The sequence below is a fragment of the Oncorhynchus keta genome, chromosome 10 (assembly GCF_023373465.1).
Source record: "Oncorhynchus keta strain PuntledgeMale-10-30-2019 chromosome 10, Oket_V2, whole genome shotgun sequence".
NCBI classification, from domain to species: domain Eukaryota; kingdom Metazoa; phylum Chordata; class Actinopteri; order Salmoniformes; family Salmonidae; genus Oncorhynchus; species Oncorhynchus keta.
In genome coordinates this window covers 82,526,346-82,545,975 of record NC_068430.1, presented here as the reverse complement: position 1 = coordinate 82,545,975, position 19,630 = coordinate 82,526,346, and the positions used below count along the sequence as shown (strand labels likewise).

General features: G+C 46.4%; 1 protein-coding gene across 4 annotated transcripts in view; it reads left to right on the top strand.

The window, feature by feature from the left end:
- Window positions 1-19,630, top strand: part of lpar2b (lysophosphatidic acid receptor 2b) — a 67,830-nt gene that overhangs the window by 27,316 nt on the left and 20,884 nt on the right. For all 4 annotated transcript variants that reach the window (XM_052528535.1, XM_052528536.1, XM_052528537.1 and 1 more), the window contains 4 exons: window positions 5,734-6,209; window positions 6,468-6,577; window positions 9,540-9,626; window positions 9,831-10,158. In XM_052528535.1, the coding sequence (XP_052384495.1) occupies window positions 5,984-6,209; window positions 6,468-6,577; window positions 9,540-9,626; window positions 9,831-10,158 (751 nt within the window). In that variant the 5' untranslated portion in view covers window positions 5,734-5,983. The remainder of the gene's footprint in view (window positions 1-5,733; window positions 6,210-6,467; window positions 6,578-9,539; window positions 9,627-9,830; window positions 10,159-19,630) is intronic.

Sequence of the window (19,630 nt, the reverse complement as noted above, 5' to 3'; positions counted from 1 at the left end):
CTGTAGAGATGTTAGTTACAGGGAGGATGTTAACCTCAGGACCAGAACAACCTGCTGTAGAGATGTTAGTTACAGGGAGGATGTCAACCTCAGGACCAGAACAACCTGCTGTAGAGATGTTAGTTACAGGGAGGATGTTAACCTCAGGACCAGAACAACCTGCTGTAGAGGTGTTAGTTACAGGGAGGATGTTAACCTCAGGACCAGAACAACCTGCTGTAGAGGTGTTAGTTACAGGGAGGATGTTAACCTCAGGACCAGAACAACCTGCTGTAGAGATGTTAGTTACAGGGAGGATGTTAACCTCAGGACCAGAACAACCTGCTGTAGAGGTGTTAGTTACAGGGAGGATGTTAACCTCAGGACCAGAACAACCTGCTGTAGAGATGTTAGTTACAGGGAGGATGTTAACCTCAGGACCAGAACAACCTGCTGTAGAGATGTTAGTTACAGGGAGGATGTTAACCTCAGGACAGAACCAGAACAACCTGCTGTAGAGGTGTTAGTTACAGGGAGGATGTTAACCTCAGGACCAGAACAACCTGCTGTAGAGATGTTAGTTACAGGGAGGATGTTAACCTCAGGACCAGAACAACCTGCTGTAGAGGTGTTAGTTACAGGGAGGATGTTAACCTCAGGACCAGAACAACCTGCTGTAGAGATGTTAGTTACAGGGAGGATGTTAACCTCAGGACCAGAACAACCTGCTGTAGAGGTGTTAGTTACAGGGAGGATGTTAACCTCAGGACCAGAACAACCTGCTGTAGAGATGTTAGTTACAGGGAGGATGTTAACCTCAGGACCAGAACAACCTGCTGTAGAGATGTTAGTTACAGGGAGGATGTTAACCTCAGGACCAGAACAACCTGCTGTAGAATGTTAGTTACAGGGAGGATGTTAACCTCAGGACCAGAACAACCTGCTGTAGAGATGTTAGTTACAGGGAGGATGTTAACCTCAGGACCAGAACAACCTGCTGTAGAGGTGTTAGTTACAGGGAGGATGTTAACCTCAGGACCAGAACAACCTGCTGTAGAGATGTTAGTTACAGGGAGGATGTTAACCTCAGGACCAGAACAACCTGCTGTAGAGGTGTTAGTTACAGGGAGGATGTTAACCTCAGGACCAGAACAACCTGCTGTAGAGGTGTTAGTTACAGGGAGGATGTTAACCTCAGGACCAGAACAACCTGCTGTAGAGGTGTTAGTTACAGGGAGGATGTTAACCTCAGGACCAGAACAACCTGCTGTAGAGATGTTAGTTACAGGGAGGATGTTAACCTCAGGACCAGAACAACCTGCTGTAGAGGTGTTAGTTACAGGGAGGATGTTAACCTCAGGACCAGAACAACCTGCTGTAGAGATGTTAGTTACAGGGAGGATGTTAACCTCAGGACCAGAACAACCTGCTGTAGAGATGTTAGTTACAGGGAGGATGTTAACCTCAGGACCAGAACAACCTGCTGTAGAGATGTTAGTTACAGGGAGGATGTTAACCTCAGGACCAGAACAACCTGCTGTAGAGGTGTTAGTTACAGGGAGGATGTTAACCTCAGGACCAGAACAACCTGCTGTAGAGATGTTAGTTACAGGGAGGATGTTAACCTCAGGACCAGAACAACCTGCTGTAGAGGTGTTAGTTACAGGGAGGATGTTAACCTCAGGACCAGAACAACCTGCTGTAGAGATGTTAGTTACAGGGAGGATGTTAACCTCAGGACCAGAACAACCTGCTGTAGAGATGTTAGTTACAGGGAGGATGTTAACCTCAGGACCAGAACAACCTGCTGTAGAGATGTTAGTTACAGGGAGGATGTTAACCTCAGGACCAGAACAACCTGCTGTAGAGATGTTAGTTACAGGGAGGATGTTAACCTCAGGACCAGAACAACCTGCTGTAGAGATGTTAGTTACAGGGAGGATGTTAACCTCAGGACCAGAACAACCTGCTGTAGAGGTGTTAGTTACAGGGAGGATGTTAACCTCAGGACCAGAACAACCTGCTGTAGAGGTGTTAGTTACAGGGAGGATGTCAACCTCAGGACCAGAACAACCTGCTGTAGAGATGTTAGTTACAGGGAGGATGTCAACCTCAGGACCAGAACAACCTGCTGTAGAGGTGTTAGTTACAGGGAGGATGTCAACCTCAGGACCAGAACAACCTGCTGTAGAGGTGTTAGTTACAGGGAGGATGTTAACCTCAGGACCAGAACAACCTGCTGTAGAGATGTTTGTTACAGGGAGGATGTTAACCTCAGGACCAGAACAACCTGCTGTAGAGATGTTTGTTACAGGGAGGATGTTAACCTCAGGACCAGAACAATCTGCTGTAGAGATGTTAGTTACAGGGAGGATGTTAACCTCAGGACCAGAACAACCTGCTGTAGAGATGTTTGTTACAGGGAGGATGTTAACCTCAGGACCAGAACAACCTGCTGTAGAGGTGTTAGTTACAGGGAGGATGTTAACCTCAGGACCAGAACAACCTGCTGTAGAGGTGTTAGTTACAGGGAGGATGTTAACCTCAGGACCAGAACAACCTGCTGTAGAGATGTTAGTTACAGGGAGGATGTTAACCTCAGGACCAGAACAACCTGCTGTAGAGATGTTAGTTACAGGGAGGATGTTAACCTCAGGACCAGAACAACCTGCTGTAGAGATGTTAGTTACAGGGAGGATGTTAACCTCAGGACCAGAACAACCTGCTGTAGAGATGTTAGTTACAGGGAGGATGTTAACCTCAGGACCAGAACAACCTGCTGTAGAGATGTTAGTTACAGGGAGGATGTTAACCTCAGGACCAGAACAACCTGCTGTAGAGATGTTAGTTACAGGGAGGATGTTAACCTCAGGACCAGAACAACCTGCTGTAGAGATGTTAGTTACAGGGAGGATGTTAACCTCAGGACCAGAACAACCTGCTGTAGAGGTGTTAGTTACAGGGAGGATGTCAACCTCAGGACCAGAACAACCTGCTGTAGAGATGTTTGTTACAGGGAGGATGTTAACCTCAGGACCAGAACAACCTGCTGTAGAGGTGTTAGTTACAGGGAGGATGTTAACCTCAGGACCAGAACAACCTGCTGTAGAGGTGTTAGTTACAGGGAGGATGTTAACCTCAGGACCAGAACAACCTGCTGTAGAGATGTTAGTTACAGGGAGGATGTTAACCTCAGGACCAGAACAACCTGCTGTAGAGATGTTAGTTACAGGGAGGATGTTAACCTCAGGACCAGAACAACCTGCTGTAGAGATGTTAGTTACAGGGAGGATGTTAACCTCAGGACCAGAACAACCTGCTGTAGAGATGTTAGTTACAGGGAGGATGTTAACCTCAGGACCAGAACAACCTGCTGTAGAGATGTTAGTTACAGGGAGGATGTTAACCTCAGGACCAGAACAACCTGCTGTAGAGATGTTAGTTACAGGGAGGATGTTAACCTCAGGACCAGAACAACCTGCTGTAGAGATGTTAGTTACAGGGAGGATGTTAACCTCAGGACCAGAACAACCTGCTGTAGAGGTGTTAGTTACAGGGAGGATGTCAACCTCAGGACCAGAACAACCTGCTGTAGAGATGTTAGTTACAGGGAGGATGTTAACCTCAGGACCAGAACAACCTGCTGTAGAGATGTTAGTTACAGGGAGGATGTCAACCTCAGGACCAGAACAACCTGCTGTAGAGGTGTTAGTTACAGGGAGGATGTTAACCTCAGGACCAGAACAACCTGCTGTAGAGGTGTTAGTTACAGGGAGGATGTTAACCTCAGGACCAGAACAACCTGCTGTAGAGATGTTAGTTACAGGGAGGATGTTAACCTCAGGACCAGAACAACCTGCTGTAGAGATGTTAGTTACAGGGAGGATGTTAACTTCAGGACCAGAACAACCTGCTGTAGAGATGTTAGTTACAGGGAGGATGTTAACCTCAGGACCAGAACAACCTGCTGTAGAGATGTTAGTTACAGGGAGGATGTTAACTTCAGGACCAGAACAACCTGCTGTAGAGATGTTAGTTACAGGGAGGATGTTAACCTCAGGACCAGAACAACCTGCTGTAGAGGAGTTTGTTACAGGGAGGATGTTAACTTCAGGACCAGAACAACCTGCTGTAGAGATGTTAGTTACAGGGAGGATGTTAACCTCAGGACCAGAAGAACCTGCTGTAGAGGAGTTTGTTACAGGGAGGATGTTAACTTCAGGACCAGAACAACCTGCTGTAGAGATGTTAGTTACAGGGAGGATGTTAACCTCAGGACCAGAACAACCTGCTGTAGAGATGTTAGTTACAGGGAGGATGTTAACCTCAGGACCAGAACAACCTGCTGTAGAGATGTTAGTTACAGGGAGGATGTTAACCTCAGGACCAGAACAACCTGCTGTAGAGATGTTAGTTACAGGGAGGATGTTAACCTCAGGACCAGAACAACCTGCTGTAGAGGAGTTAGTTACAGGGAGGATGTTAACCTCAGGACCAGAACAACCTGCTGTAGAGGTGTTAGTTACAGGGAGGATGTTAACCTCAGGACCAGAACAACCTGCTATAGAGGTGTTTGTTACAGGGAGGATGTTAACCTCAGGACCAGAGCAACCTGCTGTAGAGATGTTAGTTACAGGGAGGATGTTAACCTCAGGACCAGAACAACCTGCTGTAGAGGTGTTTGTTACAGGGAGGATGTTAACCTCAGGACCAGAACAACCTGCTGTAGAGATGTTTGTTACAGGGAGGATGTTAACCTCAGGACCAGAACAACCTGCTGTAGAGGTGTTTGTTACAGGGAGGATGTTAACCTCAGGACCAGAACAACCTCCTGTAGAGATGTTTGTTACAGGGAGGATGTTAACCTCAGGACCAGAACAACCTGCTGTAGAGGTGTTTGTTACAGGGAGGATGTTAACCTCAGGACCAGAACAACCTGCTGTAGAGATGTTAGTTACAGGGAGGATGTTAACCTCGGGACCAGAACAACCTGCTGTAGAGGTGTTAGTTACAGGGAGGATGTTAACCTCGGGACCAGAACAACCTGCTGTAGAGATGTTAGTTACAGGGAGGATGTTAACCTCAGGACCAGAACAACCTGCTGTAGAGATGTTTGTTACAGGGAGGATGTTAACCTCAGGACCAGAACAACCTGCTGTAGAGATGTTTGTTACAGGGAGGATGTTAACTTCAGGACCAGAACAACCTGCTGTAGAGGTGTTAGTTACAGGGAGGATGTTAACCTCAGGACCAGGAACATCTCTAGACTCGAGTTGAAGGCTCTGAAGGAAAGTCTATAGACCCCAGTTGAGGGCTCTGAAGGAAAGTCTATAGACCCTAGTTGAAGGCTCTGAATGAACGTCTATAAACCTGAGTTGAAGGCTCTGAAGGAAAGTCTATAGACCCTAGTTGAAGGCTCTGAAGGAAAGTCTATAGACCCTAGTTGAAGGCTCTGAAGGAAAGTCTATAGACCCTAGTTGAAGGCTCTGAAGGAAAGTCTATAGACCCTAGTTGAAGGCTCTGAAGGAAAGTCTATAGACCCTAGTTGAAGGCTCTGAAGGAAAGTCTATAGACCCTAGTTGAGGGCTCTGAAGGAAAGTCTATAGACCCTAGTTGAAGGCTCTGAAGGAAAGTCTATAGACCCTAGTTGAGGGCTCTGAAGGAAAAACTCTTAACACCAGTCATAATTAAAATAGAGTGTGTGTGTGTCTTCAACTATGTTGTTACATGTTTTTCTTCTCTTTCCCCCAACAGACCAAAGAGAAGGGACAACGTCTCAGCCCACACACGATTGGAGGAGATAGACATCAATCAAACTGGACGCCGTCCATTCCCTCCCACCCCTCATGGCGAGACCACCCCCAACCCACCAATAGGGCGAGTCCCATCCACACGAATCCCCGCCACCACTCATCCGTCCGGACAATCCAATTGGTCCCCCTCACTCCACTTAACTCCTGCCCACTCTACGCTCCACCCCATCCACCCCCTCTGATTGGTCAAGATGGACAAGTTGACAGACGATGTCCCCGGGTGCTACTACAACCGTACAGTGCAGTTCTTCTACGAACAAAGTGGCAAGAACATCAGCGCCCACTGGCGTCCTCGGGACTACGTGGTGGTGAGCCTGGGCATGGGTGTGTCTGTCATCGTCATCCTGGCCAACATCCTGGTCATGGTGGCCATCTTCATCAACCGACGATTCCACTTCCCTATCTACTATCTGCTAGGTAGGGTGTATGTGTGTGTCTGTCAATTAGCAGCTGCTCCCACTAATTTACCAAATTTACCAGAATTTTTGGTCACTTTTAAATCTACAAAATTTGGTAGATTATACTTTCAATACATTTATGTCATATTTATGTCATATTCTTTATATCTGTGAAAATTCCCTAAAATCCAGGAGTTAACTGGTACATTTTAGAAAGTTACCAGTAATATTACCCCCCTTAGCAACCCTACTAATGTCCTTGTCGACTATCCCCTAGGCAACCTGGCGGCAGCAGACCTGTTCTCAGGTATCGCCTACCTGCACCTGATGTTCCACACTGGGCCCTGGACCATCAAGCTGTCCAAGAACCAGTGGTTTGTACGCCAGGTAGGAGAGTCCAACACACACCCTTACTAACCCTGGACCATCAATCTGACCCAGGAACCAGTGGTTTGTACGCCAGGTAGGAGAGTCCAACACACACCCTAACTAACCCTGGACCATCAATCTGACCCAAGAACCAGTGGTTTGTACGCCAGGTAGGAGAGTCCAACACACACCCTAACTAACCCTGGACCATCAAGCTGTCCAAGAACCAGTGGTTTGTACGCCAGGTAGGAGAGTCCAACACACACCCTAACTAACCCTGGACCATCAATCTGACCCAAGAACCAGTGGTTTGTACGCCAGGTAGGAGAGTCCAACACACACCCTAACTAACCCTGGACCATCAATCTGGCCCAAGAACCAGTGGTTTGTACACCAGGTAGGAGAGTCCAACACACACCCTAACTAACCCTGGACCATCAATCTGGCCCAAGAACCAGTGGTTTGTACACCAGGTAGGAGAGTCCAACACACACCCTAACTAACCCTGGACCATCAATCTGACCCAGGAACCAGTGGTTTGTACACCAGGTAGGAGAGTCCAACACACACCCTAACTAACCCTGGACCATCAATCTGACCCAGGAACCAGTGGTTTGTACGCCAGGTAGGAGAGTCCAACACACACCCTAACTAACCCTGGACCATCAATCTGACCCAAGAACCAGTGGTTTGTACACCAGGTAGGAGAGTCCAACACACACCCTAACTAACCCTGGACCATCAATCTGACCCAGGAACCAGTGGTTTGTACGCCAGGTAGGAGAGTCCAACACACACCCTAACTAACCCTGGACCATCAATCTGACCCAAGAACCAGTGGTTTGTACGCCAGGTAGGAGAGTCCAACACACACCCTAACTAACCCTGGACCATCAATCTGTCCAAGAACCAGTGGTTTGTAAGCCAGGTAGGAGAGTCCAACACACACCCTAACTAACCCTGGACCATCAATCTGTCCAAGAACCAGTGGTTTGTAAGCCAGGTAGGAGAGTCCAACACACACCCTAACTAACCCTGGACCATCAATCTGACCCAGGAACCAGTGGCCAGTAAGCCAGTTGCACAAGACAAGTTCTTCCCATAGGATTAGTTGATGCAGAAATGGACTGGCCAAAGGGCAGTTTCTCTTCCACATAATTAGCATTACTTAGCTAGTGATGAGGTCCTTGAGGAAAAAACGGGCCGGCATGTCAGAAAAGCCTGATTACTGATCCTGGTCCGTCCCTGAGTTGATGCCTTCTAGGGTCCATTAATCCACATTTTATCTTTCAAACTGGGAAAACTTTTCCTGTCAAAGTACTGTAGGTTTGTGTGATTTATGCTTACTAAGCTACTATAAGCAAAAGGCCCACATAGTTGAAACTGCTGGACCCGCTGTGGTCGAGGAACCCGGCACACATGTACAGTCGTGGCCAAATGTTTTGAGAGTGACTCAAATATAAATTTTCACGAAGTCTGCTGTCTCATTTTGTATGATGGCAATTTGCATATACTCCAGAATGTTATGAAGAGTGATCAGATGAATTGTAATTATTTGCAAATCCCTCTTTGCCATGCAAATGAACTGAATCCCCCAAAAACATTTCCACTGCATTTCAGCCCTGCCACAAAATGACCAGCTGACATGTCAGTGATTCTCTCGTAAACACAGGTGTGAGTGTTGACAAGGACAAGGCTGGAGATCACTCTGTCATGCTGATTGAATTTGAAAAACAGACTGGAAGCTTCAATAGCAGGGTGGTGCTTGGAATCATTGTTCTTCCTCTGTCAACCATGGTTACCTGCAAGGAAACACGTGCCGTCATCATTGCTTTGCACAAAAAGGGCTTCACAGGCAAGGAGATTGCTGCCAGTAAGACTGCATCTAAATCAACCATTTATCAGATCATCAAGAACTTCAAGGAGAGCAGTTCAATTGTTGTGAAGAAGGCTTCAGGGCGCCCAAGAAAGTCCAGCAAGCGCCAGGACCGTCTCCTAAAGTTGATTCAGCTGCGGGATCGGGGCACCACCAGTACAGAGCCTGCTCAGGAATGGCAACAGGCAGGTGTGAGTGCATCTGCACGCACAGTGAGGCAAAGGCTGTTGGAGGATGGCTTTGTGTCAAGAAAGGCAGGAAAAACATCAGGGACAGACTGATATTCTCCAAAAGGTACAGGGATTGGACTGCTGAGGACTGGGGTAAAGTCATCTTCTCTGATGAATCCCCTCTCCGATTGTTTGGGGCATCTGGAAAAAAGCTTGTCCGGAGAAGACAAGGTGAACGCTACCATCAGTCCTGTGTCATGCCAACAGTAAAGCATCGTGAGACAATTCATGTGTGGGGTTGCTTCTAAGCCAAGGGAGTGGGCTCACTCACAATTTTGCCTACGAACACAGCCATGAATAAAGAATCCTCCAGGAGCAACTTCTCCCAACCATCCAGGAACAGTTTGGTGACGAACAATACCTTTTCCAGCATAGTGGAGCACCTTGCCATAAGGCAAAAGTGATAACTAAGTGGCTCGGGGAACAAAACATTGATATTTTGGGTCCATGGCCATGAAACTCCCCAGACCTTAATCCCATTGAGAACTTGAATCCTCAAGAGGCGGGTGGACATATAAAAACCCACAAATTCTGACAAACTCCAAGAAAACATCCTGCCATCAGTCAGGATGTGGCCCAGAAGGTAATTGACAGCATGCCAGGGCGGATTGCAGAGGTCTTGAAAAAGAAGGGTCAACACTGCAAATATTTACTCTTTGCATCAACTTCATGTAATTGTCAATAAAATCCTTTGACACTCAAAACTTTTGGCCACGACTGTACAGCCAAGTTTACCAGTCAGCGTGGGTTGTACTCCACCCTCTGGTCTTCTGACTCTCCATCTCTCCTACCTTTCCTGTCTCCTTTCAACTGTCCTGTCTCAGTCAATATGTTAAAAACCCTTCAAATATAGATGAATTATTCCTCCCTCCAGACCCTGATCGACTCCAGTCTGACAGCATCGGTGTTGAACCTCCTGGCCATCGCCTTGGAGCGCCACCAGACCATCTTCACCATGCAGGTGTGTGTGTGTGTGTGTGTGTGTGTGTGTGTGTGTGTGTGTGTGTGTGTGTGTGTGTGTGTGTGTGTGTGTGTGTGTGTGTGTGTGTGTGTGTGTGTGTGTGTGTGTGTGTGTGTGTGTGTGTGTGTGTTGATACTACAGTAGAGTGGTCAGGAGAAAGCGGTTTCCATCTGTTATGGACTAATAAAGTATATATCATCTCAGCTCCACAGTAAGATGACCAACCGCCGCGTGGTGCTGCTCATCGCCCTTATCTGGGGCCTAGCCATCTTCATGGGCCTGGTTCCCACCATGGGCTGGCACTGTCTGTGTGACCTGGAAAACTGCTCCACCATGGCCCCCATGTACAAACGCTCCTACCTGGTGTTCTGGGCTGTGCTCAACCTGTTCACCTTCTCTCTCATGGTGGCTGCCTACACCAGGATCTTTGTGTATGTCAGACACAAGAGCCAGAGGATGTCTCAGCACACCAGCCAGATACGACACAAGGAGACTGTGTTCAACCTGATGAAGACGGTTTCTATGATCCTGGGTGAGGAAGGCCTGGACAACTATATATATATCATATATATACATACACACACATACAGTTGAAGTTTACATACACCTTAGCCAAATATATTTAAACTCAGTTTTTCACAATTCCTGACATTTAGTCCCAGTAACAATTCCCTGTCTTAGGTCCCTAAAAGAGATTTATTTCAGCTTTTATTTCTTTCATCACATTCCCAGTGGGTCAGAAGTTTACATACACTCAATTAGTATTTGGTAGCATTCCCTTTAAATTGTTTAACTTGGGTCAAACGTTTATTTTTATTTCACCTTTATTTAACCAGGTTGAGAACAACTTAGGTTAGTGTATCATAGATAGGCCAGTTGAGAATGAGTTCTCATATACAACTGTGACCTGGGCAATATAAAGCAAAGCAGTGAGACACAAACAACAAACAACAACACAGAGTTACACATGGAATAAACAAACATACAGTCAATAACACAATAGGAAAGTCTATATACAGTGAGTGCAAATGAGATAAGATTAGGGTGGTAGGCAATAGATAATAATAATCCATAGTGCCGAAATAATTCAGGTTTAGCAATTAAACACTGGAGTGATGGATGTGCAGAAGATATACTGGTGTGCAAAGGAGCAAACAAAATGAATAACAGTATGGGGATGAGGTAGTTGGATGGGCTATTTACAGATGGGCTATATGCAGTGATCTGTGAACTGCTCTGACAACTGGTGCTTAAAGTTAGAGAGGGAGATATGAATCTCCAGCTTCAGTGATTTTTGCAATTTGTTCCAGTATTTGGCAGCAGAGAACTGGAAGGAAAGGCGGCCAAACGAGGAATTGGCTTTGGTTTTTTTGTTTCATCAGATCAGAGGACATTTCTCCAAAAAGTACGATCTTTGTCCCCATGTGCAGTTGCAAACTGTAGTTTGGCTTTTTTATGGCGGTTTTAGAGCAGTGGTTTCTTGCTTGCTTAGCAGCCTTTCAGGTTATGTTGATATTGGACCCGTTTTACTCTGGATATAGATACTTTTGTACCTGTTTCCTCCAGCATCTTCACAAGGTCTTTTGCTGTTGTTCTGGGATCGATTTGCACTTTTCGCACCAAAGTACGTTCATCTCTAGGAGACACCAGAGTTAGTGAGTTAGTTCATCTCTAGGAGACACCAGAGTTAGTGAGTTCGTTCATCTCTAGGAGACACCAGAGTTAGTGAGTACGTTCATCTCTAGGAGACACCAGAGTTAGTGAGTACGTTCATCTCTAGGAGACACCAGAGTTAGTGAGTACGTTCATCTCTAGGAGACACCAGAGTTGGTGAGTTAGTTCATCTCTAGGAGACACCAGAGTTAGTGACTTAGTTCATCTCTAGGAGACACCAGAGTTAGTGAGTTAGTTCATCTTTAGGAGACACCAGAGTTAGTGAGTTAGTTCATCTCTAGGAGACACCAGAGTTAGTGAGTACGTTCATCTCTAGGAGACACCAGAGTTAGTGAGTACGTTCATCTCTAGGAGACACCAGAGTTAGTGAGTTAGTTCATCTCTAGGAGACACCAGAGTTAGTGAGTTAGTTCATCTCTAGGAGACACCAGAGTTAGTGAGTTAGTTCATCTATAGGAGACACCAGAGTTAGTGAGTACGTTCATCTCTAGGAGACACCAGAGTTAGTGAGTTAGTTCATCTCTAGGAGACACCAGAGTTAGTGAGTACGTTCATCTCTAGGAGACACCAGAGTTAGTGAGTACGTTCATCTCTAGGAGACACCAGAGTTAGTGAGTACGTTCATCTCTAGGAGACACCAGAGTTAGTGAGTACGTTCATCTCTAGGAGACACCAGAGTTAGTGAGTACGTTCATCTCTAGGAGACACCAGAGTTAGTGAGTTAGTTCATCTCTAGGAGACACCAGAGTTAGTGAGTACGTTCATCTCTAGGAGACACCAGAGTTAGTGAGTTAGTTCATCTCTAGGAGACACCAGAGTTAGTGAGTTAGTTCATCTCTAGGAGACACCAGAGTTAGTGAGTACGTTCATCTCTAGGAGACACCAGAGTTAGTGAGTTAGTTCATCTCTAGGCGACAGAACGCGTCTCCTTCCTGAGCAGTATGACGGCTGCGTAGTCCCATGGTGTTTATACTTGAGTATTATTGTTTGTAAAGATGAACGTGGTACCTTCAGGCGTTTGGAAATTGCTCCCAAGGATGAACCAGACTTGTGGAGGTCTTTTTTTCTGGGGTCTTGGCTGATTTATTTTTATTTCCCCATGATGTCAAGCAAATAGGCACTGAGTTTGAAGGTAGGCCTTGAAATACATCCACAGGTACACCTCCAATTGACTCAAAGTATGTCAATTAGCCTATCAGAAGCTTCTAAAGCCATGACATAATTTTCTGGAATTTTCCAAGCTGTTTAAAAGCACAGTCAATTTAGTGTATGGTAACTTCTGACCCACTGGAATTGTGATACAGTGAATTATAAGTGAAATAATCTGTCAGTAAACAATCGTTGGAAAAATGTCTTGTGTCACACACCAAGTAGATGTCCTAACCGACTTGCCAAAACTATAGTTTGTTAACAAGAAATTTGTGGAGTGGTTGAATAAACGAGTTTTAATGACTCCAACCTAAGTGTATGTAAACTTCTGACTTCGACTGTATATACATATACACACACACTGTCTCTCTCTCCGGCATTCAGGCACCTCTCTGGCTTGTCCGAACTCGTTTAACCAGACACTCTACTTCCACCCCCACATCCCTCACTCTCTCCCTCCCTTCCCTTCCTCCTTCCTTCCTTCTCCTCTTTCCTGCTTCTCTCCCAAGATTCTGCTCCAGCATTTTAACTTCTGATTAAATTCCTCTGGAAGGAATTTGACGTCTCTGTTTCTCACATATAGTTTCATACAATCCTTGAATTTCTGGTTGTCTCTCTTTCTGCCATGGTGAGTGAGAGAGACTGTGTGTGTACTCTCTCTGCCATGGTGAGTGAGAGAGGCTGTGTGTGTACTCTCTCTGCCATGGTGAGTGAGAGAGGCTGTGTGTGTACTCTCTGCCATGGTGAGTGAGAGAGGCTGTGTGTGTACTCTCTCTGCCATGGTGAGTGAGAGAGGCTGTGTGTGTACTCTCTCTGCCATGGTGAGTGAGAGAGGCTGTGTGTGTACTCTCTCTGCCATGGTGAGTGAGAGAGGCTGTGTGTGTACTCTCTCTGCCATGGTGAGTGAGAGAGGCTGTGTGTGTACTCTCTCTGCCATGGTGAGTGAGAGAGGCTGTGTGTGTACTCTCTCTGCCATGGTGAGTGAGAGAGGCTGTGTGTGTACTCTCTCTGCCATGGTGAGTGAGAGAGGCTGTGTGTGTACTCTCTCTGCCATGGTGAGTGAGAGAGGCTGTGTGTGTACTCTCTGCCATGGTGAGTGAGAGAGACTGTGTGTGTACTCTCTCTGCCATGGTGAGTGAGAGAGGCTGTGTGTGTACTCTCTCTGCCATGGTGAGTGAGAGGCTGTGTGTGTACTCTCTGCCATGGTGAGTGAGAGAGGCTGTGTGTGTACTCTCTGCCATGGTGAGTGAGAGAGGCTGTGTGTGTACTCTCTGCCATGGTGAGTGAGAGAGGCTGTGTGTGTACTCTCTCTGCCATGGTGAGTGAGAGAGGCTGTGTGTGTACTCTCTCTGCCATGGTGAGTGAGAGAGGCTGTGTGTGTACTCTCTCTGCCATGGTGAGTGAGAGAGGCTGTGTGTGTACTCTCTCTGCCATGGTGAGTGAGAGAGGCTGTGTGTGTACTCTCTCTGCCATGGTGAGTGAGAGAGGCTGTGTGTGTACTCTCTCTGCCATGGTGAGTGAGAGAGGCTGTGTGTGTACTCTCTGCCATGGTGAGTGAGAGAGGCTGTGTGTGTACTCTCTCTGCCATGGTGAGTGAGAGAGGCTGTGTGTGTACTCTCTCTGCCATGGTGAGTGAGAGAGACTGTGTGTGTACTCTCTCTGCCATGGTGAGTGAGAGAGGCTGTGTGTGTACTCTCTCTGCCATGGTGAGTGCCTGCCATGGTGAGTGAGAGAGGCTGTGTGTGTACTCTCTGCCATGGTGAGTGAGAGAGGCTGTGTGTGTACTCTCTGCCATGGTGAGTGAGAGAGGCTGTGTGTACTCTCTCTGCCATGGTGAGTGAGAGAGGCTGTGTGTGTACTCTCTCTGCCATGGTGAGTGAGAGAGGCTGTGTGTGTACTCTCTGCCATGGTGAGTGAGAGAGGCTGTGTGTGTACTCTCTGCCATGGTGAGTGAGAGGCTGTGTGTGTACTCTCTCTGCCATGGTGAGTGTGAGAGGCTGTGTGTGTACTCTCTCTGCCATGGTGAGTGAGAGAGGCTGTGTGTGTACTCTCTGCCATGGTGAGTGAGAGAGGCTGTGTGTGTACTCTCTCTGCCATGGTGAGTGAGAGAGGCTGTGTGTGTACTCTCTGCCATGGTGAGTGAAAGAGACTGTGTGTGTACTCTCTCTGCCATGGTGAGTGAGAGAGGCTGTGTGTGTACTCTCTCTGCCATGGTGAGTGAAAGAGACTGTGTGTGTACTCTCTCTGCCATGGTGAGTGAGAGAGGCTGTGTGTGTACTCTCTGGCATGGCAAGTGTGAGTGAGAGAGGCTGTGTGTGTACTCTCTGGCATGGCAAGTGTGAGTGAGAGAGGCTGTGTGTGTACTCTCTGGCATGGCAAGTGTGAGTGAGAGAGGCTGTGTGTGTACTCTCTGCCATGGTGAGTGAGAGAGGCTGTGTGTGTACTCTCTGGCATGGCAAGTGTGAGTGAGAGAGGCTGTGTGTGTACTCTCTCTGCCATGGTGAGTGAGAGAGGCTGTGTGTGTACTCTCTGGCATGGCAAGTGTGAGTGAGAGGCTGTGTGTGTACTCTCTCTGCCATGGTGAGTGAGAGAGGCTGTGTGTGTACTCTCTGGCATGGCAAGTGTGAGTGAAAGAGGCTGTGTGTGTACTCTCTGGCATGGCAAGTGTGAGTGAAAGAGACTGTGTGTACTCTCTCTGCCATGGTGAGTGAGAGAGGCTGTGTGTGTACTCTCTGGCATGGCAAGTGTGAGTGAGAGAGGCTGTGTGTGTACTCTCTCTGCCACGGTGAGTGAGAGAGGCTGTGTGTGTACTCTCTGGCATGGCAAGTGTGAGTGAGAGAGGCTGTGTGTGTACTCTCTGGCATGGTAAGTGTGAGTGAGAGAGGCTGTGTGTGTACTCTCTCTGCTATGGTGAGTGAGAGAGGCTGTGTGTGTACTCTCTGCCATGGTAAGTGTGAGTGAGAGAGGCTGTGTGTGTACTCTCTGGCATGGTGGGTGTGAGTGAGAGAGGCTCTGTGTGTACTCTCTGGCATGGTAAGTGTGAGTGAGAGAGGCTGTGTGTGTACTCTCTGGCATGGTAAGTGTGAGTGAGAGAGGCTGTGTGTGTACTCTCTGCCATGGTAAGTGTGAGTGAGAGAGGCTGTGTGTGTACTCTCTGCCATGGTAAGTGTGAGCGAGAGAGGCTGTGTGTGTACTCTCTGGCATGGTGAGTGTGAGTGAGAGAGGCTGTGTGTGTACTCTCTGCCATGGTAAGTGTGAGTGAGAGAGGCTGTGTGTGTACTCTCTGCCATGGTAAGTGTGAGTGAGAGAGGCTGTGTGTGTACTCTCTCTGCCATGGTGAGTGAGAGAGGCTGTGTGTGTACTCTCTCTGCCATGGTGAGTGAGAGAGGCTGTGTGTGTACTCTCTCTGCCATGGTGAGTGAGAGAGGCTGTGTGTGTACTCTCTGCCATGGTGAGTGAAAGAGACTGTGTGTGTACTCTCTCTGCCATGGTGAGTGAGAGAGGCTGTGTGTGTACTCTCTCTGCCATGGTGAGTGAAAGAGACTGTGTGTGTACTCTCTCTGCCATGGTGAGTGAGAGAGGCTGTGTGTGTACTCTCTGGCATGGCAAGTGTGAGTGAGAGAGGCTGTGTGTGTACTCTCTGGCATGGCAAGTGTGAGTGAGAGAGGCTGTGTGTGTACTCTCTGGCATGGCAAGTGTGAGTGAGAGAGGCTGTGTGTGTACTCTCTCTGCCATGGTGAGTGAGAGAGGCTGTGTGTGTACTCTCTGGCATGGCAAGTGTGAGTGAGAGAGGCTGTGTGTGTACTCTCTCTGCCATGGTGAGTGAGAGAGGCTGTGTGTGTACTCTCTGGCATGGCAAGTGTGAGTGAGAGGCTGTGTGTGTACTCTCTCTGCCATGGTGAGTGAGAGAGGCTGTGTGTGTACTCTCTGGCATGGCAAGTGTGAGTGAAAGAGGCTGTGTGTGTACTCTCTGGCATGGCAAGTGTGAGTGAAAGAGACTGTGTGTACTCTCTCTGCCATGGTGAGTGAGAGAGGCTGTGTGTGTACTCTCTGGCATGGCAAGTGTGAGTGAGAGAGGCTGTGTGTGTACTCTCTGGCATGGCAAGTGTGAGTGAGAGAGGCTGTGTGTGTACTCTCTCTGCCACGGTGAGTGAGAGAGGCTGTGTGTGTACTCTCTGGCATGGCAAGTGTGAGTGAGAGAGGCTGTGTGTGTACTCTCTGGCATGGTAAGTGTGAGTGAGAGAGGCTGTGTGTGTACTCTCTGCTATGGTGAGTGAGAGAGGCTGTGTGTGTACTCTCTGCCATGGTAAGTGTGAGTGAGAGAGGCTGTGTGTGTACTCTCTGGCATGGTGGGTGTGAGTGAGAGAGGCTCTGTGTGTACTCTCTGGCATGGTAAGTGTGAGTGAGAGAGGCTGTGTGTGTACTCTCTGGCATGGTAAGTGTGAGTGAGAGAGGCTGTGTGTGTACTCTCTGCCATGGTAAGTGTGAGTGAGAGAGGCTGTGTGTGTACTCTCTGCCATGGTAAGTGTGAGCGAGAGAGGCTGTGTGTGTACTCTCTGGCATGGTGAGTGTGAGTGAGAGAGGCTGTGTGTGTACTCTCTGCCATGGTAAGTGTGAGTGAGGGAGGCTGTGTGTGTACTCTTTGCCATGGTGAGTGTGAGTGAGAGAGACTGTGTGTGCTCTTTCTGGCATAGCAGGTGTGAGTGAGAGAGACTGTGTGTGCTCTTTCTGGCATAGCAGGTGTGAGTGAGAGAGACTGTGTGTGTTTTGGGTTTTACTGGATACCACAAGTCCTCACAGGATGGTAAAACAAAGAACATTCAGACAATTGGGGACATTTCGCCTCACAAGGAAAGAGGCTCATTCACGCTTAGGGGTTAGGGTTAGGGTTAGATGTTAGGGTTAGGTGTTAGATGTTAGGTGTTAGATGTTAGGGTTAGATATTAGGGTTAGATGTTAGAGTTAGGGTTAGGGTTAGATGTTAGGTTTAGATGTTAGGTTTAAATGTTAGGTTTAGATGTTAGGGTTAGATGATAGGGTTAGATGATAGGGTTAGATGTTAGGTTTAGATGTTAGGTTTAGATGATAGGGTTAGATGTTAGGTTTAGATGATAGGGTTAGATGATAGGGTTAGATGTTAGGGTTAGATGTTAGGGTTAGGTTTAGATGTTAGGTTTAGATGTTAGGTTTAGATGATAGGGTTAGGTGTTAGGGTTAGGGTTAGATGTTAGGTTTAGATGTTAGGGTGAGATGTTAGGGTTAGATTTTAGGGTTAGGGTTAGATGTTAGGGTTAGATGTTAGGGTTAGATGTTAGGGTTAGGTTTAGATGATAGGGTTAGATGTTAGGGTTAGATGTTAGGGTTAGATATTAGGGTTAGATATTAGGGTTAGGGTTAGATGTTAGGGTTAGATGTTAGGGTTAGATTTTAGGGTTAGGGTTAGATGTTAGGGTTAGATGTTAGGGTTAGATGTTAGGGTTAGATGTAGATGTTAGGGTTAGATGTTAGGGTTAGATGTTAGGGTTAGATGTTAGGGTTAGATGTTAGGGTTAGATGTTAGGGTTAGGGTTAGATGTTAGGGTTAGATGTTAGGGTTAGGGTTAGATGTTAGGGTTAGATGTTAGGGTTAGATGTTAGATGTTAGGGTTAGATGTTAGGGTTAGATGTTAGGGTTAGATGTTAGGGTTAGGTGTTAGATGTTAGATGTTAGGGTTAGATGTTAGGGTTAGATGTTAGGGTTAGGGTTAGATGTCAGGTTTAGATATTAGGTTTAGATATTAGGTTTAGATGTTAGGGTGAGATGTTAGGGTTAGATGTTAGGGTTAGGTTTAGATGTTAGGGTTAGATGTTAGGGTTAGGTTTAGATATTAGGGTTAGATGTTAGGTTTAGATGATAGGGTTAGATGTTAGGTTTAGATGATAGGGTTAGATGTTAGGGTTAGATGTTAGGGTTAGACGTTAGGGTTAGGTTTAGATGTTAGGTTTAGATGTTAGGGTGAGATGTTAGATGTTAGGGTTAGATGTTAGGGTTAGATGTTAGGGTTAGGGTTAGATGTCAGGTTTAGATATTAGGTTTAGATGTTAGGGTGAGATGTTAGGGTTAGGTTTAGATATTAGGGTTAGATGTTAGGTTTAGATGATAGGGTTAGATGTTAGGTTTAGATGTTAGGTTTAGATGTTAGGTTTAGATGATAGGGTTAGGTTTAGATGTTAGGTTTAGATGTTAGGGTGAGATGTTAGGGTTAGATTTTAGGGTTAGGGTTAGATGTTAGGGTTAGGTTTAGATGTTAGGTTTAGATGTTAGGGTTAGATGTTAGGGTTAGATATTAGGGTTAGATGTTAGGGTTAGATGTTAGGGTTAGATGTTAGATGTTAGGGTTAGATGTTAGGGTTAGATGTTAGGTTTAGATGTTAGGGTTAGATGTTAGGGTTAGGGTTAGATGTCATGTTTAGATGTTAGGGTTAGGGTTAGATGTTAGGGTTAGGGTTAGATGTTAGGGTTAGATGCTAGGGTTAGATGTTAGGGTTAGGTGTTAGATGTTAGGGTTAGATGTTAGATGTTAGGGTTAGGTTTAGATATTAGGGTTAGATGTTAGGGTTAGGTTTAGATGTTAGGGTTAGATGTTAGGGTTAGGTTTAGATGTTAGGGTTAGATGTTAGGTTTAGATATTAGGGTTAGATGTTAGGGTTAGGGTTAGATGTTAGGGTTAGGGTTAGATGTTAGGGTTAGGGTTAGATGTTAGGTTTAGATGTTAGGGTTAGATGTTAGGTTTAGGGTTAGATGTTATGGTTAGATATTAGGGTTAGATGTTAGGGTTAGATGTTAGGGTTAGATGTTAGGGTTAGATGTTAGGGTTAGATGTTAGGGTTAGATGTTAGGGTTAGGTTTAGATGTTAGGGTTAGATGTTTAGGGTTAGATATTATTGTTAGATTTTAGGGTTAGGGTTAGATGTTAGGGTTAGATGTTAGGGTTAGATGTTAGGGTTAGATGTAGATGTTAGGGTTAGATGTTAGATGTTAGGGTTAGATGTTAGGGTTAGGTTTAGATGTTAGGGTTAGATGTTAGGGTTAGATGTTAGGTTTAAATGTTAGAGTTAGATGTTAGGGTTAGATGTTAGATGTTAGGTTTAGATGTTAGGTTTAGATGTTAGGGTTAGATTTTAGGGTTAGATGTTAGGTT